At 26.1% G+C, this 25,879-nt stretch overlaps 1 protein-coding gene across 1 annotated transcript in view; it reads left to right on the top strand.

Annotated features, from left to right (window-relative positions):
• Positions 1 to 25,879, top strand: part of LOC145258281 (lysosomal alpha-glucosidase-like) — a 432,680-nt gene that overhangs the window by 296,282 nt on the left and 110,519 nt on the right. The window contains exon 8 of the mRNA XM_080116285.1: positions 21,870 to 21,983. Coding sequence (XP_079972411.1) covers positions 21,870 to 21,983 — 114 coding nt within the window. The remainder of the gene's footprint in view (positions 1 to 21,869; positions 21,984 to 25,879) is intronic.

Below are 25,879 nucleotides of genomic sequence, written 5' to 3'. Positions count from 1 at the left end.
AAAGCTGATTAGATATTATTCTTTAAGAAGTAAATCTGTATTTTGTGTTGACATAATGTCCTGTTGAAGAAAGCTTATTAGATATTATTCTTTTAGAAGTAAATCTGTATTTTGTGTTGACATAATGTCCTGTTGAAGAAAGCTGATTAGATATTATTTTGTTAGAAATAAATCTGTATTTGGTGTTGACATAATGTCCTGTTGAAGAAAGCTTATTAGATATTATTCTTTAAGAAGTAAATCTGTATTTTGTGTTGACATAATGTCCTGTTGAAGAAAGCTGATTAGATATTATCTTCTTAGAAGTAAATCTGTATTTTGTGTTGACATAATGTCCTGTTGAAGAAAGCTGATTAGATATTATTTTTTTAGAAATAAACCTGTATTTTGTGTTTACATAATGTCCTGTTGAAGAAAGCTGATTAGATATTATTCTTTTAGAAGTAAATCTGTATTTTGTGTTGACATAATGTCCTGTTGAAGAAAGCTGATTAGATATTATTTTTTTAGAAGTAAATCTGTATTTTGTGTTGACATAATGTCCTGTTGAAGAAAGCTGATTAGATATTATTTTTTTAGAAGTAAATCTGTATTTTGTGTTGACATAATGTCCTGTTGAAGAAAGCTGATTAGATATTATTTTTTTAGAAGTAAATCTGTATTTTGTGTTGACATAATGTCCTGTTGAAGAAAGCTGATTAGATATTATTTTTTTAGAAGTAAATCTGTATTTTGTGTTGACATAATGTCCTGTTGAAGAAAGCTTATTAGATATTATTCTTTTAGAAGTAAATCTGTATTTTGTGTTGACATAATGTCCTGTTGAAGAAAGCTGATTAGATATTATTTTGTTAGAAATAAATCTGTATTTGGTGTTGACATAATGTCCTGTTGAAGAAAGCTTATTATATATTATTCTTTAAGAAGTAAATCTGTATTTTGTGTTGACATAATGTCCTGTTGAAGAAAGCTGATTAGATATCATTTTTTTAGAAGTAAATCTGTATTTTGTGTTGACATAATGTCCTGTTGAAGAAAGCTTATTAGATATTATTCTTTTAGAAGTAAATCTGTATTTTGTGTTGACATAATGTCCTGTTGAAGAAAGCTGATTAGATATTATTTTTTTAGAAATAAATCTGTATTTGGTGTGTACATAATGTCCTGTTGAAGAAAGCTGATTAGATATTATTTTTTTAGAAATAAACCTGTATTTTGTGTTGACATAATGTCCTGTTGAAGAAAGCTGATTAGATATTTTTTTTTTTAGAAATAAAGCTGTATTTTGTGTTGACATAATGTCCTGTTGAAGAAAGCTGATTAGATATTATTTTTTTAGAAATAAATCTGTATTTTGTGTTGACATAATGTCCTGTTGAAGAAAGCTGATTAGATATTATTTTTTTAGAAATAAATCTGTATTTTGTGTTGACATAATGTCCTGTTGAAGAAAGCTGATTAGATATTATTTTTTTAGAAATAAATCTGTATTTTGTGTTGACATAATGTCCTGTTGAAGAAAGCTGATTAGATATTATTCTTTAAGAAGTAAATCTGTATTTTGTGTTGACATAATGTCCTGTTGAAGAAAGCTGATTAGATATTATTTTGTTAGAAATAAATCTGTATTTGGTGTGTACATAATGTCCTGTTGAAGAAAGCTGATTAGATATTATTCTTTAAGAAGTAAATCTGTATTTTGTGTTGACATAATGTCCTGTTGAAGAAAGCTTATTAGATATTATTTTTTTAGAAATAAACCTGTATTTTGTGTTGACATAATGTCCTGTTGAAGAAAGCTGATTAGATATTTTTTTTTTTAGAAATAAAGCTGTATTTTGTGTTGACATAATGTCCTGTTGAAGAAAGCTGATTAGATATTATTTTTTTAGAAATAAATCTGTATTTTGTGTTGACATAATGTCCTGTTGAAGAAAGCTGATTAGATATTATTCTTTAAGAAGTAAATCTGTATTTTGTGTTGACATAATGTCCTGTTGAAGAAAGCTGATTAGATATTATTTTGTTAGAAATAAATCTGTATTTGGTGTGTACATAATGTCCTGTTGAAGAAAGCTGATTAGATATTATTTTTTAGAAATAAACCTGTATTTTGTGTTGACATAATGTCCTGTTGAAGAAAGCTGATTAGATATTATTTTTTTAGAAATAAATCTGTATTTTGTGTTGACATAATGTCCTGTTGAAGAAAGCTCATTAGATATTATTTTTTTAGAAATAAACATGTATTTTGTGTTGACATAATGTCCTGTTGAAGAAAGCTGATTAGATTTTTTTTTTTTAGAAATAAAGCTGTATTTTGTGTTGACATAATGTCCTGTTGAAGAAAGCTGATTAGATATTATTTTTTTAGAAATAAATCTGTATTTTGTGTTGACATAATGTCCTGTTGAAGAAAGCTCATTAGATATTATTTTTTTAGAAATAAATCTGTATTTTGTGTTGACATAATGTCCTGTTGAAGAAAGCTGATTAGATATTATTTTCTTAGAAATAAATCTGTATTTTGTGTTGACATAATGTCCTGTTGAAGAAAGCTGATTAGATATTTTTTTTTTAGAAATAAAGCTGTATTTTGTGTTGACATAATGTCCTGTTGAAGAAAGCTGATTAGATATTATTTTTTTAGAAATAAATCTGTATTTTGTGTTGACATAATGTCCTGTTGAAGAAAGCTCATTAGATATTATTTTTTTAGAAATAAATCTGTATTTTGTGTTGACATAATGTCCTGTTGAAGAAAGCTGATTAGATATTATTTTTTTAGAAATAAATCTGTATTTTGTGTTGACATAATGTCCTGTTGAAGAAAGCTGATTAGATATTATTTTTTTAGAAATAAATCTGTATTTTGTGTTGACATAATGTCCTGTTGAAGAAAGCTGATTAGATATTATTTTCTTAGAAATAAATCTGTATTTGGTGTTGACATAATATCCTGTTGAAGAAAGCTGATTAGATATTATTTGTTTTGAAATAAATCTGTATTTGGTGTTGACATAATGTCCTGTTGAAGAAAGCTGATTAGATATTATTTTTTTAGAAATAAATCTGTATTTGGTGTTGACATAATGTCCTGTTGAAGAAAGCTGATTAGATATTATTTGTTTAGAAGTAAATCTGTATGTGGTGTTTACATAATGTCCCGTTGAAGAAAGCTGATTAGATATTATTTTTTTAGAAATAAATCTGTATTTGGTGTTGACATAATGTCCTGTTGAAGAAAGCTGATTAGATATTATTTTTTTAGAAATAAATCTGTATTGTGTGTTGACATAATGTCCTGTTGAAGAAAGCTGATTAGATATTATTTTTTTAGAAATAAACCTGTATTTTGTGTTGACATAATGTCCTGTTGAAGAAAGCTGATTAGATATTATTTTTTTAGAAATAAGCCTGTATTTTGTGTTGACATAATGTCCTGTTTAAGAAAGCTGATTAGATATTATTTTTTTAGAAATAAACCTGTATTTTGTGTTGACATAATGTCCTGTTGAAGAAAGCTGATTAGATATTATTTTTTTAGAAATAATTCTGTATTTTGTGTTGACATAATGTCCTGTTGAAGAAAGCTGATTAGATATTATTTTTTTTAAAAATAAACCTGTATTTTGTGTTGACATAATGTCCTGTTGAAGAAAGCTGATTAGATATTATTTTGTTAGAAATAAACCTGTATTTTGTGTTTACATAATGTCCTGTTGAAGAAAGCTGATTAGATATTATTTTTTTAGAAATAAATCTGTATTTTGTGTGGACATAATGTCCTGTTGAAGAAAGCTGATTAGATATTATTTTTTTTAGAAATAAACCTGTATTTTGTGTTGACATAATGTCCTGTTTAAGAAAGCTGATTAGACATTATTTTTTAGAAATAAACCTGTATTTTGTGTTGACATAATGTCCAGTTTAAGAAAGCTGATTAGATATTATTTTTTTTAGAAATAAACCTGTATTTTGTGTTGACATAATGTCCTGTTTAAGAAAGCTGATTAGATATTTTTTTTTTTAGAAATAAACCTGTATTTTGTGTTGACATAATGTCCTGTTTAAGAAAGCTGATTAGACATTATTTTTTTAGAAATAAACCTGTATTTTGTGTTGACATAATGTCCTGTTTAAGAAAGCTGATTAGACATTATTTTTTAGAAATAAACCTGTATTTTGTGTTGACATAATGTCCAGTTTAAGAAAGCTGATTAGATATGATTTTTTTAGAAATAAACCTGTATTTTGTGTTGACATAATGTCCAGTTTAAGAAAGCTGATTAGATATTATTTTTTTTAGAAATAAACCTGTATTTTGTGTTGACATAATGTCCTGTTTAAGAAAGCTGATTAGATATTATGTTTTTTAGAAATAAACCTGTATTTTGTGTTGACATAATGTCCAGTTTAAGAAAGCTGATTAGATATTATTTTTTTAGAAATAAACCTGTATTTTGTGTTGACATAATGTCCAGTTTAAGAAAGTTGATTAGATATCATTTTTTTAGAAATAAACCTGTATTTTGTGTTGACATAATGTCCTGTTTAAGAAAGCTGATTAGACATTATTTTTTAGAAATAAATCTGTATTTTGTGTTGACATAATGTCCTGTTTAAGAAAGCTGATAAGATATTATTTTTTTACAAATAAACCTCTATTTTGTGTTGACATAATGTCCTGTTTAAGAAAGCTGATTAGATATTATTTTTTTTTAGAAATAAATCTGTATTTGGTGTTGACATAATGTCCTGTTTAAGAAAGCTGATTAGATATTATTTTTTTAGAAATAAACCTGTATTTTGTGTTTACATAATGTCCTGTTGGAGAAAGCTGATTAGATATTATTTTTTTAGAAATAAACCTGTATTTTGTGTTTACATAATGTCCAGTTTAAGAAAGCTGATTAGATATTATTTTTTTAGAAATAAACCTGTATTTTGTGTTGACATAATGTCCTGTTTAAGAAAGCTGATTAGACATTATTTTTTAGAAATAAACCTGTATTTTGTGTTGACATAATGTCCTGTTTAAGAAAGCTGATTAGACATTATTTTTTTAGAAATAAACCTGTATTTTGTGTTGACATAATGTCCTGTTGAAGAAAGCTGATTAGATATTATTTTTTTTAGAAATAAACCTGTATTTTGTGTTGACATAATGTCCTGTTGAAGAAAGCTGATTAGATATTATTTTTTTTAGAAATAAAGCTGTATTTTGTGTTGACATAATGTCCTGTTGAAGAAAGCTGATTAGATATTATTTTTTTTAGAAATAAACCTGTATTTTGTGTTGACATAATGTCCTGTTTAAGAAAGCTGATTAGATATTATTTGTTTAGAAATAAATCTGTATTTTGTGTTGACATAATGTCCTGTTGAAGAAAGCTGATTAGATATTATTTTTTTAGAAATAAACCTGTATTTTGTGTTGACATAATGTCCTGTTTAAGAAAGCTGATTAGTCATTATTTTTTAGAAATAAATCTGTATTTGGTTTTGACATAATGTCCTATTTAAGAAAGCTGATTAGACATTATTTTTTTAGAAATAAACCTGTATTTTGTGTTGACATAATGTCCAGTTTAAGAAAGCTGATTAGATATTATTTTTTTAGAAATAAACCTCTCTTTTGTGTTGACATAATGTCCTGTTGAAGAAAGCTGATTAGATATTATTTTTTTAGAAATAAACCTGTATTTTGTGTTTACATAATGTCCAGTTTAAGAAAGCTGATTAGACATTATTTTTTTTAGAAATAAACCTGTATTTTGTGTTGACATAATGTCCTGTTTAAGAAAGCTGATTAGACATTATTTTTTTAGAAATAAACCTGTATTTTGTGTTGACATAATGTCCTGTTGAAGAAAGCTGATTAGATATTATTTTTTTTAGAAATAAACCTGTATTTTGTGTTGACATAATGTCCTGTTTAAGAAAGCTGATTAGATATTATTTTTTTAGAAATAACCCTGTATTTTGTGTTGACATAATGTCCTGTTGAAGAAAGCTGATTAGATATTATTTTTTAAGAAATGAACCTGTATTTTGTGTTTACATAATGTCCTGTTGAGGAAAGCTGATTAGACATTATTTTTTAGAAATAAACATGTATTTTGTGTTGACATAATGTCCTGTTGAAGAAAGCTGATTAGATATTATTTTTTTAGAAATAAATCTGTATTTTGTGTTGACATAATGTCCAGTTTAAGAAAGCTGATTAGATATTATTTTTTTAGAAATAAATCTGTATTTGGTGTGTACATAATGTCCTGTTGAAGAAAGCTGATTAGATATAATTTTCTTAGAAATAAATCTGTATTTTGTGTTGACATAATGTCCTGTTGAAGAAAGCTGATTAGATATTATTTTTTTAGAAATAAATCGGTATTTTGTGTTGACATAATGTCCTGTTGAAGAAAGCTGATTAGATATTATTTTTTTAGAAATAAATCTGTATTTTGTGTTGACATAATGTCCTGTTGAAGAAAGCTGATTAGATATTATTTTTTTTAGAAATAAATCTGTATTTTGTGTTGACATAATGTCCTGTTGAAGAAAGCTGATTAGATATTATTTTTTTAGAAATAAATCTGTATTTGGTGCTGACATAATGTCCTGTTGAAGAAAGCTGATTAGATATTATTTTCTGAGGAATAAATCTGTATTTTGTGTTGACATGATGTCCTGTTGAAGAAAGCTGATTAGATATTATTTTTTTAGAAATAAATCTGTATTTGGTATTGACATAATGTCCTGTTGAAGAAAGCTGATTAGATATTATTTTTTTAGAAATAAATCTGTATTTTGTGTTGACATAATGTCCTGTTGAAGAACGCTGATTAGAAATTATTTTTTTAGAAGTAAATCTGTATTTTGTGTTGACATAATGTCCTGTTGAAGAAAGCTGATTAGATATTATTTTTTTAGAAATAAATCTGTATTTTGTGTTGACATAATGTCCTGTTGAAGAAAGCTGATTAGATATTATCTTCTTAGAAGTAAATCTGTATTTTGTGTTGACATAATGTCCTGTTGAAGAAAGCTGATTAGATATTATTTTTTTAGAAAGAAATCTGTATTTTGTGTTGACATAATGTCCTGTTGAAGAAAGCTGATTAGATATTATTCTTTTAGAAGTAAATCTGTATTTTGTGTTGACATAATGTCCTGTTGAAGAAAGCTGATTAGATATTATTTTTTTAGAAATAAATCTGTATTTTGTGTTGACATAATGTCCTGTTGAAGAAAGCTGATTAGATATTTTTTTTTTAGAAGTAAAGCTGTATTTTGTGTTGACATAATGTCCTGTTGAAGAAAGCTGATTAGATATTATTTTTTTAGAAATAAATCTGTATTTTGTGTTGACATAATGTCCTGTTGAAGAAAGCTCATTAGATATTATTTTTTTAGAAATAAATCTGTATTTTGTGTTGACATAATGTCCTGTTGAAGAAAGCTGATTAGATATTATTTTTTTAGAAATAAATCTGTATTGTGTGTTGACATAATGTCCTGTTGAAGAAAACTGATTAGATATTATTTTTTTAGAAATAAATCTGTATTTTGTGTTTACATAATGTCCTGTTGAAGAAAGCTGATTAGATATTATTTTTTTAGAAATAAATGTGTATTTGGTGTTGACATAATATCCTGTTAAAGAAAGCTGATTAGATATTATTTGTTTAGAAATAAATCTGTATTTGGTGTTGACATAATGTCCTGTGGAAGAAAGCTGATTAGATATTATTTTTTTAGAAATAAATCTGTATTTGGTGTTGACATAATGTCCTGTTGAAGAAAGCTGATTAGATATTATTTTTTTAGAAATAAATCGGTATTTTGTGTTGACATAATGTCCTGTTGAAGAAAGCTGATTAGATATTATTTTTTTAGAAATAAATCTGTATTTGGTGTTTACATAAAGTCCTGTTGAAGAAAGCTGATTAGATATTATTTTTTTAGAAATAAATCTGTATTTGGTGTTGACATAATGTCCTGTTGAAGAAAGCTGATTAGATATTATTTGTTTAGAAGTAAATCTGTATTTGGTGTTTACATAATGTCCTGTTGAAGAAAGCTGATTAGATATTATTTGTTTAGAAATAAATCTGTATTTTGTGTTGACATAATGTCCTGTTGAAGAAAGCTGATTAGATATTATTTTCTGAGAAATAAATCTGTATTTTGTGTTGACATGATGTCCTGTTGAAGAAAGCTGATTAGATATTATTTTTTTAGAAATAAACCTGTATTTTGTGTTGACATAATGTCCTGTTGAAGAAAGCTGATTAGATATTATTTTTTTAGAAATAAATCTGTATTTTGTGTTGACATAATGTCCAGTTTAAGAAAGCTGATTAGATATTATTTTTTTAGAAATAAATCTGTATTTGGTGTGTACATAATGTCCTGTTGAAGAAAGCTGATTAGATATAATTTTCTTAGAAATAAATCTGTATTTTGTGTTGACATAATGTCCTGTTGAAGAAAGCTGATTAGATATTATTTTTTTAGAAATAAATCTGTATTTTGTGTTGACATGATGTCCTGTTGAAGAAAGCTGATTAGATATTATTTTTTTAGAAATAAATCTGTATTTTGTGTTGACATGATATCCTGTTGAAGAAAGCTGATTAGATATTATTTTTTTAGAAATAAATCTGTATTTGGTGTTTACATAATGTCCTGTTGAAGAAAGCTGATTAGATATAATTTTTTTAGAAATAAATCTGTATTTTGTGTTGACATAATGTCCTGTGGAAGAAAGCTCATTAGATATTATTTTTTTAGAAATAAATCTGTATTTTGTGTTGACATAATGTCCTATTGAAGAAAGCTGATTAGATATTATTTTTTTAGAAATAAATCTGTATTTGGTGTTGACATAATGTCCTGTTGAAGAAAGCTGATTAGATATTATTTTTTTAGAAATAAATCTGTATTTTGTGTTGACATAATGTCCTGTTGAAGAAAGCTGATTAGATATTATCTTCTTAGAAGTAAATCTGTATTTTGTGTTGACATAATGTCCTGTTGAAGAAAGCTGATTAGATATTATTTTTTTAGAAAGAAATCTGTATTTTGTGTTGACATAATGTCCTGTTGAAGAAAGCTGATTAGATATTATTCTTTTAGAAGTAAATCTGTATTTTGTGTTGACATAATGTCCTGTTGAAGAAAGCTGATTAGATATTATTTTTTTAGAAATAAATCTGTATTTTGTGTTGACATAATGTCCTGTTGAAGAAAGCTGATTAGATATTATTTTCTTAGAAATAAATCTGTATTTTGTGTTGACATAATGTCCTGTTGAAGAAAGCTGATTAGATATTTTTTTTTTAGAAATAAAGCTGTATTTTGTGTTGACATAATGTCTTGTTGAAGAAAGCTGATTAGATATTATTTTTTTAGAAATAAATCTGTATTTTGTGTTGACATAATGTCCTGTTGAAGAAAGCTCATTAGATAATATTTTTTTAGAAATAAATCTGTATTTTGTGTTGACATAATGTCCTGTTGAAGAAAGCTGATTAGATATTATTTTTTTAGAAATAAATCTGTATTGTGTGTTGACATAATGTCCTGTTGAAGAAAGCTGATTAGATATTATTTTTTTAGAAATAAATCTGTATTTGGTGTTGACATAATGTCCTGTTGAAGAAAGCTGATTAGATATTATTTTTTTAGAAATAAATCTGTATTTGGTGTTGACATAATATCCTGTTAAAGAAAGCTGATTAGATATTATTTGTTTAGAAATAAATCTGTATTTGGTGTTGACATAATGTCCTGTTGAAGAAAGCTGATTAGATATTATTTTTTTAGAAATAAATCTGTATTTGGTGTTGACATAATGTCCTGTTGAAGAAAGCTGATTAGATATTATTTTTTTAGAAATAAATCTGTATTTTGTGTTGACATAATGTCCTGTTGAAGAAAGCTGATTAGATATTATTTTTTTAGAAATAAATCTGTATTTGGTGTTGACATAATGTCCTGTTGAAGAAAGCTGATTAGATATTATTTGTTTAGAAGTAAATCTGTATTTGGTGTTTACATAATGTCCTGTTGAAGAAAGCTGATTAGATATTATTTTTTTAGAAATAAATCTGTATTTGGTGTTTACATAATGTCCTGTTGAAGAAAGCTGATTAGATATTATTTTTTTAGAAATAAATCTGTATTTTGTGTTGACATAATGTCCTGTTGAAGAAAGCTGATTAGATATTATTTTTTTAGAAATAAATCTGTATTTGGTGTTTACATAATGTCCTGTTGAAGAAAGCTGATTAGATATTATTTTTTTAGAAATAAATCTGTATTTGGTGTTGACATAATGTCCTGTTGAAGAAAGCTGATTAGATATTATTTGGTTAGAAGTAAATCTGTATTTGGTGTTTACATAATGTCCTGTTGAAGAAAGCTGATTAGATATTATTTGTTTAGAAATAAATCTGTATTTTGTGTTGACATAATGTCCTGTTGAAGAAAGCTGATTAGATATTATTTTTTTAGAAATAAATCTGTATTTGGTGTTGACATAATGTCCTGTTGAAGAAAGCTGATTAGATATTATTTGTTTAGAAGTAAATCTGTATTTTGTGTTGACATAATGTCCTGTTGAAGAAAGCTGATTAGATATTATTTTTTTAGAAGTAAATCAGTATTTTGTGTTGACATAATGTCCTGTTGAAGAAAGCTGATTAGATATTATTTTTTTAGAAATAAACCTGTATTTTGTGTTTACATAATGTCCTGTTGAAGAAAGCTGATTAGACATTATTTTTTTAGAAATAAACCTGTATTTTGTGTTGACATAATGTCCTGTTGAAGAAAGCTGATTAGATATTATTTTTTTAGAAATAAACCTGTATTTTGTGTTGACATAATGTCCAGTTTAAGAAAGCTGATTAGACATTATTTTTTTAGAAATAAACCTGTATTTTGTGTTGACATAATGTCCAGTTTAAGAAAGCTGATTAGACATTATTTTTTTAGAAATAAACCTGTATTTTGTGTTGACATAATGTCCAGTTTAAGAAAGCTGATTAGACATTATTTTGTTAGAAATAAACCTGTATTTTGTGTTGACATAATGTCCTGTTGAAGAAAGCTGATTAGATATTATTTTTTTAGAAATAAATCTGTATTTTGTGTTGACATAATGTCCAGTTTAAGAAAGCTGATTAGATATTATTTTTTTAGAAATAAATCTGTATTTGGTGTGTACATAATGTCCTGTTGAAGAAAGCTGATTAGATATAATTTTCTTAGAAATAAATCTGTATTTTGTGCTGACATAATGTCCTGTTGAAGAAAGCTGATTAGATATTATTTTTTTAGAAATAAATCTGTATTTTGTGTTGACATAATGTCCTGTTGAAGAAAGCTGATTAGATATTATTTTTTTAGAAATAAATCTGTATTTTGTGTTGACATAATGTCCTGTTGAAGAAAGCTGATTAGATATTATTTTTTTTAGAAATAAATCTGTATTTTGTGTTGACATAATGTCCTGTTGAAGAAAGCTGATTAGATATTATTTTTTTAGAAATAAATCTGTATTTGGTGTTGACATAATGTCCTGTTGAAGAAAGCTGATTAGATATTATTTTCTGAGAAATAAATCTGTATTTTGTGTTGACATGATGTCCTGTTGAAGAAAGCTGATTAGATATTATTTTTTTAGAAATAAATCTGTATTTGGTGTTGACATAATGTCCTGTTGAAGAAAGCTGATTAGATATTATTTTTTTAGAAATAAATCTGTATTTTGTGTTGACATAATGTCCTGTTGAAGAAAGCTGATTAGAAATTATTTTTTTAGAAGTAAATCTGTATTTTGTGTTGACATAATGTCCTGTTGAAGAAAGCTGATTAGATATTATTTTTTTAGAAATAAATCTGTATTTTGTGTTGACATGATGTCCTGTTGAAGAAAGCTGATTAGATATTATTTTTTTAGAAATAAATCTGTATTTGGTGTTTACATAATGTCCTGTTGAAGAAAGCTGATTAGATATAATTTTTTTAGAAATAAATCTGTATTTTGTGTTGACATAATGTCCTGTGGAAGAAAGCTCATTAGATATTATTTTTTTAGAAATAAATCTGTATTTTGTGTTGACATAATGTCCTGTTGAAGAAAGCTGATTAGATATTATTTTTTTAGAAGTAAATCTGTATTTTGTGTTGACATAATGTCCTGTTGAAGAAAGCTGATTAGATATTATTTTTTTAGAAATAAATCTGTATTTTGTGTTGACATAATGTCCTGTTGAAGAAAGCTGATTAGATATTTTTTTTTTAGATATAAATCTGTATTGTGTGTTGACATAATGTCCTGTTGAAGAAAGCTGATTAGATATTATTTTTTTAGAAATAAATCTGTATTTGGTGTTGACATAATGTCCTGTTGAAGAAAGCTGATTAGATATTATTTTCTTAGAAATAAATCTGTATTTGGTGTTGACATAATATCCAGTTTAAGAAAGCTGATTAGACATTATTTTTTTAGAAATAAACCTGTATTTTGTGTTGACATAATGTCCAGTTTAAGAAAGCTGATTAGACATTATTTTTTTAGAAATAAACCTGTATTTTGTATTGACATAATGTCCTGTTGAAGAAAGCTGATTAGATATTATTTTTTTAGAAATAAACCTGTATTTTGTGTTGACATAATGTCCAGTTTTAGAAAGCTGATTAGACATTTTTTTTTTAGAAATAAACCTGTATTTTGTGTTGACATAATGCCCTGTTGAAGAAAGCTGATTAAATATTATTTTTTTAGAAATAAATCTGTATTTTGTGTTGACATAATGTCCTGTTGAAAGAAAGCTGATTAGATATTATTTTTTAAGAAATAAACCTGTATTTTGTGTTTACATAATGTCCTGTTGAAGAAAGCTGATTAGACATTATTTTTTAGAAATAAACCTGTATTTTGTGTTGACATAATCTCCTGTTGAAGAAAGCTGATTAGATATTATTTTTTTAGAAATAAATCTGTATTTTGTGTTGACATAATGTCCAGTTTAAGAAAGCTGATTAGACATTATTTTTTTAGAAATAAACCTGTATTTTGTGTTGACATAATGTCCAGTTAAAGAAAGCTGATTAGATATTATTTTTTTAGAAATAAACCTGTATTTTGTGTTGACATAATGTCCAGTTTAATAAAGCTGATTAGACATTATTTTTTTAGAAATAAACCTGTATTTTGTGTTGACATAATGTCCTGTTGAAGAAAGCTGATTAGATATTATTTTTTTGAGAAATAAATCTGTATTTTGTGTTGACATAATGTCCTGTTGAAGAAAGCTGATTAGATATTATTTTTTTAGAAATAAATCTGTATTTTGTGTTTACATAATGTCCTGTTGAAGAAAGCTGATTAGACATTATTTTTTTAGAAATAAACCTGTATTTTGTGTTGACATAATGTCCTGTTGAAGAAAGCTGATTAGATATTATTTTTTTTAGAAATATATCTGTATTTTGTGTTGACATAATGTCCAGTTTAAGAAAGCTGATTAGATATTATTTTTTTAGAAATAAATCTGTATTTGGTGTGTACATAATGTCCTGTTGAAGAAAGCTGATTAGATATAATTTTCTTAGAAATAAATCTGTATTTTGTGTTGACATAATGTCCTGTTGAAGAAAGCTGATTAGATATTATTTTTTTAGAAATAAATCTGTATTTTGTGTTGACATGATGTCCTGTTGAAGAAAGCTGATTAGATATTATTTTTTTAGAAATAAATCTGTATTTTGTGTTGACATGATATCCTGTTGAAGAAAGCTGATTAGATATTATTTTTTTAGAAATAAATCTGTATTTGGTGTTTACATAATGTCCTGTTGAAGAAAGCTGATTAGATATAATTTTTTTAGAAATAAATCTGTATTTTGTGTTGACATAATGTCCTGTGGAAGAAAGCTCATTAGATATTATTTTTTTAGAAATAAATCTGTATTTTGTGTTGACATAATGTCCTATTGAAGAAAGCTGATTAGATATTATTTTTTTAGAAATAAATCTGTATTTGGTGTTGACATAATGTCCTGTTGAAGAAAGCTGATTAGATATTATTTTTTTAGAAATAAATCTGTATTTTGTGTTGACATAATGTCCTGTTGAAGAAAGCTGATTAGATATTATCTTCTTAGAAGTAAATCTGTATTTTGTGTTGACATAATGTCCTGTTGAAGAAAGCTGATTAGATATTATTTTTTTAGAAAGAAATCTGTATTTTGTGTTGACATAATGTCCTGTTGAAGAAAGCTGATTAGATATTATTCTTTTAGAAGTAAATCTGTATTTTGTGTTGACATAATGTCCTGTTGAAGAAAGCTGATTAGATATTATTTTTTTAGAAATAAATCTGTATTTTGTGTTGACATAATGTCCTGTTGAAGAAAGCTGATTAGATATTATTTTCTTAGAAATAAATCTGTATTTTGTGTTGACATAATGTCCTGTTGAAGAAAGCTGATTAGATATTTTTTTTTTAGAAATAAAGCTGTATTTTGTGTTGACATAATGTCCTGTTGAAGAAAGCTGATTAGATATTATTTTTTTTAGAAATAAATCTGTATTTTGTGTTGACATAATGTCCTGTTGAAGAAAGCTCATTAGATAATATTTTTTTAGAAATAAATCTGTATTTTGTGTTGACATAATGTCCTGTTGAAGAAAGCTGATTAGATATTATTTTTTTAGAAATAAATCTGTATTGTGTGTTGACATAATGTCCTGTTGAAGAAAGCTGATTAGATATTATTTTTTTAGAAATAAATCTGTATTTGGTGTTGACATAATGTCCTGTTGAAGAAAGCTGATTAGATATGTTTTTTTTAGAAATAAATCTGTATTTGGTGTTGACATAATATCCTGTTAAAGAAAGCTGATTAGATATTATTTGTTTAGAAATAAATCTGTATTTGGTGTTGACATAATGTCCTGTTGAAGAAAGCTGATTAGATATTATTTTTTTAGAAATAAATCTGTATTTGGTGTTGACATAATGTCCTGTTGAAGAAAGCTGATTAGATATTATTTTTTTAGAAATAAATCTGTATTTTGTGTTGACATAATGTCCTGTTGAAGAAAGCTGATTAGATATTATTTTTTTAGAAATAAATCTGTATTTGGTGTTGACATAATGTCCTGTTGAAGAAAGCTGATTAGATATTATTTGTTTAGAAGTAAATCTGTATTTGGTGTTTACATAATGTCCTGTTGAAGAAAGCTGATTAGATATTATTTTTTTAGAAATAAATCTGTATTTGGTGTTTACATAATGTCCTGTTGAAGAAAGCTGATTAGATATTATTTTTTTAGAAATAAATCTGTATTTTGTGTTGACATAATGTCCTGTTGAAGAAAGCTGATTAGATATTATTTTTTTAGAAATAAATCTGTATTTGGTGTTTACATAATGTCCTGTTGAAGAAAGCTGATTAGATATTATTTTTTTAGAAATAAATCTGTATTTGGTGTTGACATAATGTCCTGTTGAAGAAAGCTGATTAGATATTATTTGGTTAGAAGTAAATCTGTATTTGGTGTTTACATAATGTCCTGTTGAAGAAAGCTGATTAGATATTATTTGTTTAGAAATAAATCTGTATTTTGTGTTGACATAATGTCCTGTTGAAGAAAGCTGATTAGATATTATTTTTTTTAGAAATAAATCTGTATTTGGTGTTGACATAATGTCCTGTTGAAGAAAGCTGATTAGATATTATTTGTTTAGAAGTAAATCTGTATTTTGTGTTGACATAATGTCCTGTTGAAGAAAGCTGATTAGATATTATTTTTTTAGAAGTAAATCTGTATTTTGTGTTGACATAATGTCCTGTTGAAGAAAGCTGATTAGATATTATTTTTTTAGAAATAAACCTGTATTTTGTGTTGACATAATGTCCTGTTGAAGAAAGCTGATTAGACATTATTTTTTTAGAAATAAACCTGTATTTTGTGTTGACATAATGTCCTGTTGAAGAAAGCTGATTAGATATTATTTTTTTAGAAATAAACCTGTATTTTGTGTTGACATAATGTCCAGTTTAAGAAAGCTGATTAGACATTATTTTTTTAGAAATAAACCTGTATTTTGTGTTGACATAATGTCCAGTTTAAGAAAGCTGATTAGACATTATTTTTTTAGAAATAAACCTGTATTTTGTGTTGACATAATGTCCAGTTTAAGAAAGCTGATTAGACATTATTTTGTTAGAAATAAACCTGTATTTTGTGTTGACATAATGTCCTGTTGAAGAAAGCTGATTAGATATTATTTTTTTAGAAATAAATCTGTATTTTGTGTTGACATAATGTCCTGTTGAAGAAAGCTGATTAGATATTATTTTTTTAGAAATAAATCTGTATTTTGTGTTGACATAATGTCCTGTTGAAGAAAGCTGATTAGATATTATTTTTTTTAGAAATAAATCTGTATTTTGTGTTGACATAATGTCCTGTTGAAGAAAGCTGATTAGATATTATTTTTTTAGAAATAAATCTGTATTTGGTGTTGACATAATGTCCTGTTGAAGAAAGCTGATTAGATATTATTTTCTGAGAAATAAATCTGTATTTTGTGTTGACATGATGTCCTGTTGAAGAAAGCTGATTAGATATTATTTTTTTAGAAATAAATCTGTATTTGGTGTTGACATAATGTCCTGTTGAAGAAAGCTGATTAGATATTATTTTTTTAGAAATAAATCTGTATTTTGTGTTGACATAATGTCCTGTTGAAGAAAGCTGATTAGAAATTATTTTTTTAGAAGTAAATCTGTATTTTGTGTTGACATAATGTCCTGTTGAAGAAAGCTGATTAGATATTATTTTTTTAGAAATAAATCTGTATTGTGTGTTGACATAATGTCCTGTTGAAGAAAGCTGATTAGATATTATTTTTTTAGAAATAAATCTGTATTTGGTGTTGACATAATGTCCTGTTGAAGAAAGCTGATTAGATATTATTTTTTTAGAAATAAATCTGTATTTGGTGTTGACATAATATCCTGTTAAAGAAAGCTGATTAGATATTATTTGTTTAGAAATAAATCTGTATTTGGTGTTGACATAATGTCCTGTTGAAGAAAGCTGATTAGATATTATTTTTTTAGAAATAAATCTGTATTTGGTGTTGACATAATGTCCTGTTGAAGAAAGCTGATTAGATATTATTTTTTTAGAAATAAATCTGTATTTTGTGTTGACATAATGTCCTGTTGAAGAAAGCTGATTAGATATTATTTTTTTAGAAATAAATCTGTATTTGGTGTTGACATAATGTCCTGTTGAAGAAAGCTGATTAGATATTATTTGTTTAGAAGTAAATCTGTATTTGGTGTTTACATAATGTCCTGTTGAAGAAAGCTGATTAGATATTATTTTTTTAGAAATAAATCTGTATTTGGTGTTTACATAATGTCCTGTTGAAGAAAGCTGATTAGATATTATTTTTTTAGAAATAAATCTGTATTTTGTGTTGACATAATGTCCTGTTGAAGAAAGCTGATTAGATATTATTTTTTTAGAAATAAATCTGTATTTTGTGTTGACATGATGTCCTGTTGAAGAAAGCTGATTAGATATTATTTTTTTAGAAATAAATCTGTATTTGGTGTTGACATAATGTCCTGTTGAAGAAAGCTGATTAGATATTATTTTTTTAGAAATAAATCTGTATTTTGTGTTGACATAATGTCCTGTGGAAGAAAGCTCATTAGATATTATTTTTTTAGAAATAAATCTGTATTTTGTGTTGACATAATGTCCTGTTGAAGAAAGCTGATTAGATATTATTTTTTTAGAAATAAATCTGTATTTTGTGTTGACATAATGTCCTGTTGAAGAAAGCTGATTAGATATTATTCTTTTAGAAGTAAATCTGTATTTTGTGTTGACATAATGTCCTGTTGAAGAAAGCTGATTAGATATTATTTTTTTAGAAATAAATCCGTATTTTGTGTTGACATAATGTCCTGTTGAAGAAAGCTGATTAGATATTATTTTCTTAGAAATAAATCTGTATTTTGTGTTGACATAATGTCCTGTTGAAGAAAGCTGATTAGATATTTTTTTTTTAGAAATAAAGCTGTATTTTGTGTTGACATAATGTCCTGTTGAAGAAAGCTGATTAGATATTATTTTTTTAGAAATAAATCTGTATTTTGTGTTGACATAATGTCCTGTTGAAGAAAGCTGATTAGATATTATTTTTTTAGAAATAAATCTGTATTTTGTGTTGACATAATGTCCTGTTGAAGAAAGCTGATTAGATATTATTTTTTTAGAAATAAATCTGTATTGTGTGTTGACATAATGTCCTGTTGAAGAAAGCTGATTAGATATTATTTTTTTAGAAATAAATCTGTATTTGGTGTTGACATAATGTCCTGTTGAAGAAAGCTGATTAGATATTATTTTCTTTGAAATAAATCTGTATTTGGTGTTGACATAATATCCTGTTGAAGAAAGCTGATTAGATATTATTTTTTTAGAAATAAATCTGTATTTGGTGTTGACATAATGTCCTGTTGAAGAAAGCTGATTAGATATTATTTGTTTAGAAGTAAATCTGTATTTGGTGTTTACATAATGTCCTGTTGAAGAAAGCTGATTAGATATTATTTTTTTAGAAATAAATCTGTATTTGGTGTTGACATAATGTCCTGTTGAAGAAAGCTGATTAGATATTATTTTTTTAGAAATAAATCTGTATTTTGTGTTGACATAATGTCCTGTTGAAGAAAGCTGATTAGATATTATTTTTTTAGAAATAAATCTGTATTTGGTGTTTACATAATGTCCTGTTGAAGAAAGCTGATTAGATATTATTTTTTTAGAAATAAATCTGTATTTGGTGTTGACATAATGTCCTGTTGAAGAAAGCTGATTAGATATTATTTGTTTAGAAGTAAATCTGTATTTGATGTTTACATAATGTCCTGTTGAAGAAAGCTGATTAGATATTATTTGTTTAGAAATAAATCTGTATTGTGTGTTGACATAATGTCCTGTTGAAGAAAGCTGATTAGATATAATTTTTTTTAGAAATAAATCTGTATTTGGTGTTGACATAATGTCCTGTTGAAGAAAGCTGATTAGATATTATTTGTTTAGAAGTAAATCTGTATTTGGTGTTGACATAATGTCCTGTTGAAGAAAGCTGATTAGATATTATTTTTTTAGAAATAAATCTGTATTTTGTGTTGACATAATGTCCTGTTGAAGAAAGCTGATTAGATATTATTTGTTTAGAAGTAAATCTGTATTTGGTGTTTACATAATGTCCTGTTGAAGAAAGCTGATTAGATATTATTTTTTTAGAAATAAATCTGTATTTGGTGTTGACATAATGTCCTGTTGAAGAAAGCTGATTAGATATTATTTTTTTAGAAATAAATCTGTATTTTGTGTTGACATAATGTCCTGTTGAAGAAAGCTGATTAGATATTATTTTTTTAGAAATAAATCTGTATTTGGTGTTGACATAATGTCCTGTTGAAGAAAGCTGATTAGATATTATTTGTTTAGAAGTAAATCTGTATTTGTGTTTACATAATGTCCTGTTGAAGAAAGCTGATTAGATATTATTTTTTTAGAAATAAATCTGTATTTGGTGTTGACATAATGTCCTGTTGAAGAAAGCTGATTAGATATTATTTTTTTAGAAATAAATCTGTATTGTGTGTTGACATAATGTCCTGTTGAAGAAAGCTGATTAGATATTATATTTTAAGAAATAAATCTGTATTTTGTGTTGACATAATGTCCTGTTGAAGAAAGCTGATTAAATATTTTTTTTTTAGAAATAAATCTGTATTTGGTGTTGACATAATGTCCTGTTGAAGAAAGCTGATTAGATATTATTTGTTTAGAAGTAAATCTGTATTTGGTGTTGACATAATGTCCTGTTGAAGAAAGCTGATTAGATATTATTTTTTTAGAAATAAATCTGTATTTTGTGTTGACATAATGTCCTGTTGAAGAAAGCTGATTAGATATTATTTTTTTAGAAATAAATCTGTATTTGGTGTTGACATAATGTCCTGTTGAAGAAAGCTGATTAGATATTTTTTTTTTAGAAATAAATCTGTATTTGGTGTTGACATAATGTCCTGTTGAAGAAAGCTGATTAGATATTATTTTTTTAGAAATAAATCTGTATTTTGTGTTGACATAATGTCCTGTTGAAGAAAGCTGATTAGATATTATTTTTTTAGAAATAAATCTGTATTTGGTGTTGACATAATGTCCTGTTGAAGAAAGCTGATTAGATATTATTTGTTTAGGAGTAAATCTGTATTTGGTGTTTACATAATGTCCTGTTGAAGAAAGCTGATTAGATATTATTTTTTTAGAAATAAATCTGTATTTGGTGTTGACATAATGTCCTGTTGAAGAAAGCTGATTAGATATTATTTTTTTAGAAATAAATCTGTATGTTGTGTTGACATAATGTCCTGTTGAAGAAAGCTGATTAGATATTATTTTTTTAGAAATAAATCTGTATTTTGTGTTGACGTAATGTCCTGTTGGAGAAAGCTGATTAGATATTATTTTTTTAGAAATAAATCTGTATTTTGTGTTGACATAATGTCCTGTTGAAGAAAGCTGATTAGATATTATTTTTTTAGAAGTAAATCTATATTTTGTGTTGACATAATGTCCTGTTGAAGAAAGCTGATTAGATATTATTTTTTTAGAAATAAATCTGTATTTTGTGTTGACATAATGTCCAGTTTAAGAAACCTGATTAGATATTATTTTTTTAGAAATAACTCTGTATTTTGTGTTGACATAATGTCCTGTTGAAGAAAGCTGATTAGATATTATTTTTTTAGAAATAAATCTGTATTTTGTGTTGACATAATGTCCAGTTTAAGAAAGCTGATTAGATATTTTTTTTTTAGAAATAAATCTGTATTTGGTGTTGACATAATTTCCTGTTGAAGAAAGCTGATTAGATATTATTTTTTTAGAAATAAATCTGTATTTTGTGTTGACATAATGTCCTGTTGAAGAAAGCTGATTAGATATTATTTTTCAGAAAAATAAAAGTAGTAAAAATGCATGCATTCAGAAAAATTTGGCAGTTTCTGTTTGGTATCAATAGTTGTTCATCTAATTGATTGTTTGGTATCAATAGTTGTTCATCTAATTGATTGTTTGGTAGCAGTAGTTGTTCATCTAATTGATAAATCAATAAAATATATAAAGATATATATCGTAAATGCCATGTAACGTCTGAAAAAAAAAACAAAAACAAAACATGCATTCAACACGTAAAATTTTTAGTACTTGTGCAGTGTAGTAATTATGCTGAAAGAATTACGTTATGTAGAAAGCCATTCTTAACATGTGGATGGAGGCTTTTTAATTTGTCTGCACATCCACCTAACAATTTAATAAAAAAGAAAGATACCATAAAAATTTAATTTAATTTTGAAATCCTATCTGAAATGTAACATGGTGCATACGCTGTAAAAACACTGAATATTTCTTTGTAATTAATAATTGTTAATCTAATCGATCACATAATAATAAAAGATATATAGGTATGTCTTCCATAAATGAATAATAAAAAGATATATAGGGTTTTCTGTGTATTAACAAATTCAAAACTGCAAGTGAGATTTACGCATTATTTCATTTTTTTTATTAATACAAACACACAATCAAAATATGTAGCATTCTAGCCTGATGCTGTTTTAAGTGTGTGGATGCGAAAAAAATGTTGACTAATAGTTAATGTATTTTACATATAAATTTGCCGATCTCTGTACACGTTATTCATGTATGTAAACAATTATATATTTACTTTCAATTTCAGGTGTGGCCAGGTGATACTGTATTTCCAGATTTCTTTCACCCGAAGGCTTTTGCATACTGGCATGATTTGACTGAAAAATTTCATCGACAAATTCCATTTGATGGTCTTTGGGTGGTAAGACAATCTTTTCAAACTCATAAAATAATAAGCTCTTACCATTTTATATTAGGTATATTAGTTAATTATTCAATTAATATACTTTATATAAGTTAATTATATAATTTATATTATATACTTTATGTAAGTTAATTATATAATTTATATTATATACTTTATATAAGTTAATTATATAATTTATATTATATACTTTATATAAGTTAATTATATAATTTATATTATATACTTTATGTAAGTTAATTATATAATTTATATTATATACTTTATATAAGTTAATTATATAATTTATATTATATACTTTATATAAGTTAATTATATAATTTATATTATATACTTTATATAAGTTAATTATATAATTTATATTATATATTTTATATTAGTTCATTATAGAATTTATATTATATATTTTATAATAGTTAATTATACAATTTATATATTTTATATTAGTGTGTTACATAATTAATATATTTTATGTTAGTTAATTACATAATTAATATATTTTATAATAGTTAATGATATCATTAATATATTTTATAATAGTTAATAATATGATGTATATATTTTATATTAATTACATATTGTATTTATTTTATATTAGTTAATTACATAAGTAATATGGTTTATATAAGTTAATTACATAATACATATACTTTATATTAGTTACATAATGTATATATTTTATATTAGTTAATTACATCATTAATATATTTTATATTAGTTGATTACATCATTAATATATTTTATAATAGTTAATTATATCATTAATATATTTTATAATAGTTAATTACATAATATATTTTATATTAGTTAATTACATGATTTATATAATGTATATTAGTTAATTTCATCATTAATATATTTTATACTAGCATTTCAGCCCGGCGTTGCCTGGGTGTTTGGGGATGTATGCTGAGCAAAAAGAAAAAAAAGCGGTCAATTTTTTTAACTTTTACCCCTATTATGACCCCTTAACATTTATTGTTTTGGGCTCAAATCAAGTTATTAAGTTAGATTCATGTCCAAGGAACCTATATCTAAAATTTCAAGTGTTTAGACCCAAAATTGGCGGAGTAGTTTGGTAGAGTTCTCAAAGGTGAAATCGTTGAACTTTGACCTCTTAACACCCAAATTTCTTATTTTATTTTAGTCATTATATCATTTATATATTTTAATTTCATAATTTTAATTATATAATTTATATCATATATTAGTAATAAACTCATAAAAATGTTATAAATCTGTGTTTCTTATTTCTATGACTAGTGCTTCTCCTAATCGATCAGAATAAGAAAGTTTGAACTTTTAGAGTTCATTTCCAATTTTAAAACGATTCTGTGATTTGTTTTCTTGATAATAAAAAATGAAACAAACACAAAGTATTAAGAGATTGTTTATATACAGTTTTTTTAAGACTAAGGACCACAGGACCAGTAATCCCATTCTCAGATCTAACATTGACTTTCCAAGTCTAAATTTTATTGGTAAATTTTCAACGGAGTAAATATTCTAAAGTTCCCTTGACAAACCTTTTAAAATATTCAGATTTCATTTTGCACTTATTTGCTAAATGTCTATATAATGCTATCAGAAAGCTGACTATTGATTTAAATCACTTTTGACAAGTTTTTTTTTCTAGTGTTAGCCTGACCTTGCCATTATTTAATCATCTCTGCAATAATGTTTCATTATAGTTTATATGATTTTAGCACAAGTGAAAAATAAATGAAAATCTCAGTTTATGAAAATTTGGGATACAATTTATATATTGTATCCAAAATTTTTAAATAAAAATATTTAGAACTTTGTGGAATTAAAAATTTAATTAGATCTACATTTAAAAGTCTCCCCAACTAAAAATGATATTCTACCCTTTTTAGGTAATTATGTATGAATACACTGAAAAAAAAAGAAAATTATTTCAGAATTTGGAGTAGGAGTATGCATATAAATTCAGCATAATATAACCCCCCTACACACACACACACACACTCTCTCTCTCTCTCTCTCTCTCTCTCTCTCTCTCTCTCTCTCTCTCTCTCTCTCTCTATTCTAACTTTTAGGGCAGTTAACTAAATTGTTTACCACTAACCCTAAGTCTGACCGGCAAAGTCATAAAACCACTCATAATCACTTTATTTTTGTGTTACTACCTGGACTTGGGGTTATTATTAGGAAGAAGACAATTTCTATGAATTTTGATTATGACATGTTTTATACTAAATTTGATTATTAACAAAATTTAAAATAAAATACAACTTAATTTAAAAAAAATTGTCTGTCTGGTCTGAAATAATTTTATGTGAAACTGATATTTTTGGTTTTTATTTAATTATTTTTTCAATTAAGCTTTTTAGGCTGTTTACATGTAAATGCTTTAAAAGTGGAGGGGGATTAGCATTAGGTGCAGAGCTCTAATATTTCCTTTCGCAACAAAAGTTATAATTGTAAATTGCAAACAAGCAGCAATAATTTCAAGTTTTAGGTGTTCGCAGATAATCACCTATAAAAAAATAATCTTATTAGGGTGGGTGATTTAACTGAGTATGTTAATCTACAAATTTATCATTATTAGTAATAATAGTAATATTATATACTATAATCTCATCATCTATATATCGGTTTTCTTTTTAGAGTAAAACAAATTAATCTAATAACCAATCAATTTTTTATAATTAGGATAAAAAATAGATAGAGGGGTGATACAGAATAGTTAATAAAGCCACCCACATCCAATCTATCCATCTAAATATGTTTTTTTAATATTAACATTATTTAGAAATTTTTTCTTAACATATATATAATGCAGACCACTTAGTGGTATCAGCTTATATCACATTTAGATCCCAACCCCAAGGTGAGGAGCCATTGCTTAAAACAACAAGGTACTGCAAAAGGGCTGACTGGGAAGCCATTAGAGAACACATCAAAGATGCCCCATTTACCAATATCTTTTCTCTTCCTGCTGAACAGTGTGCCAGTAAGACAACTGAATAGTGCGAAGCAGGCATTGAAGCACATTTTCCTACACAAAAGTATTATAGTAAGCCCCACTCACGCCGAGGTTCGCTACAGATTATGTAGCTGCCATCGCAAAAAGACAGCATGTATTCCACCAGTTCGTACGCCATAAGTCAAATACAAATAGGCAAAAATTTGTAGAAGATAGAAATCATTGTAAGAGAGAAATAGTGAGAGTCTAAAGAAAGCATTCTGAAATAATCAGGGAATGCACAGAATTGCAAAAGATAGGAACTTGATTTCTGGAAAATCTATGATAGTGTAGTGAATAAAGGTCAATCAGTAATTTCTCTACTATCCAACAACCAGAGGGCCGCATGCACAATAACCGAGAAGATGAAACTGCTTGTCCAGCGATTCCCTTCCAACTCCAGCTTGGAGCCAACAAACAACTCCCTCCCAAATTTCCCTATATAGACTGACACCAACACTAGATGATATAAAAATTATCCCTTCACATGTCCACGATATGAAAAACTTAGTGGGCCTGATCTCATCTCTGCTATACTAATTAAGAAATACTCAGCTGAGCTAGCCTCGGTACTTTCCAAGCTCTACACTAAATGCCTTGCTGAATCTTGCTTCCCTAATAATTGGAAGATGGCTTCTGTGGTACCAGTGTACAAGAATTCTGTTATTGCTCTATCAGTCTCCTCCTCCTCTTCGCTAAAATCTTTGAGACCTTAATAAATCAAGCACTAATCCACCAAAAAAACAAATCTTCTCTCTCACAAACCTAATGGATTTAGGCAATGTCATTCTACTGCAGATATTTTAACAGTCATCTCTGAAAGCATATACCATGTACGGGATAAGAAAGGTTAATACTAAATATAATTAGATCCTTCTTAGACAATAGGACCATCCAGGTTGTC

Source organism: Euprymna scolopes, chromosome 33 (genome assembly GCF_053919585.1).
Source record: "Euprymna scolopes isolate OS-2025 chromosome 33, ASM5391958v1, whole genome shotgun sequence".
In the NCBI taxonomy this organism is placed as follows: domain Eukaryota; kingdom Metazoa; phylum Mollusca; class Cephalopoda; order Sepiida; family Sepiolidae; genus Euprymna; species Euprymna scolopes.
Note: the sequence above shows the minus strand (reverse complement) of the source record. Positions and strands in the feature narration are given on the sequence as shown.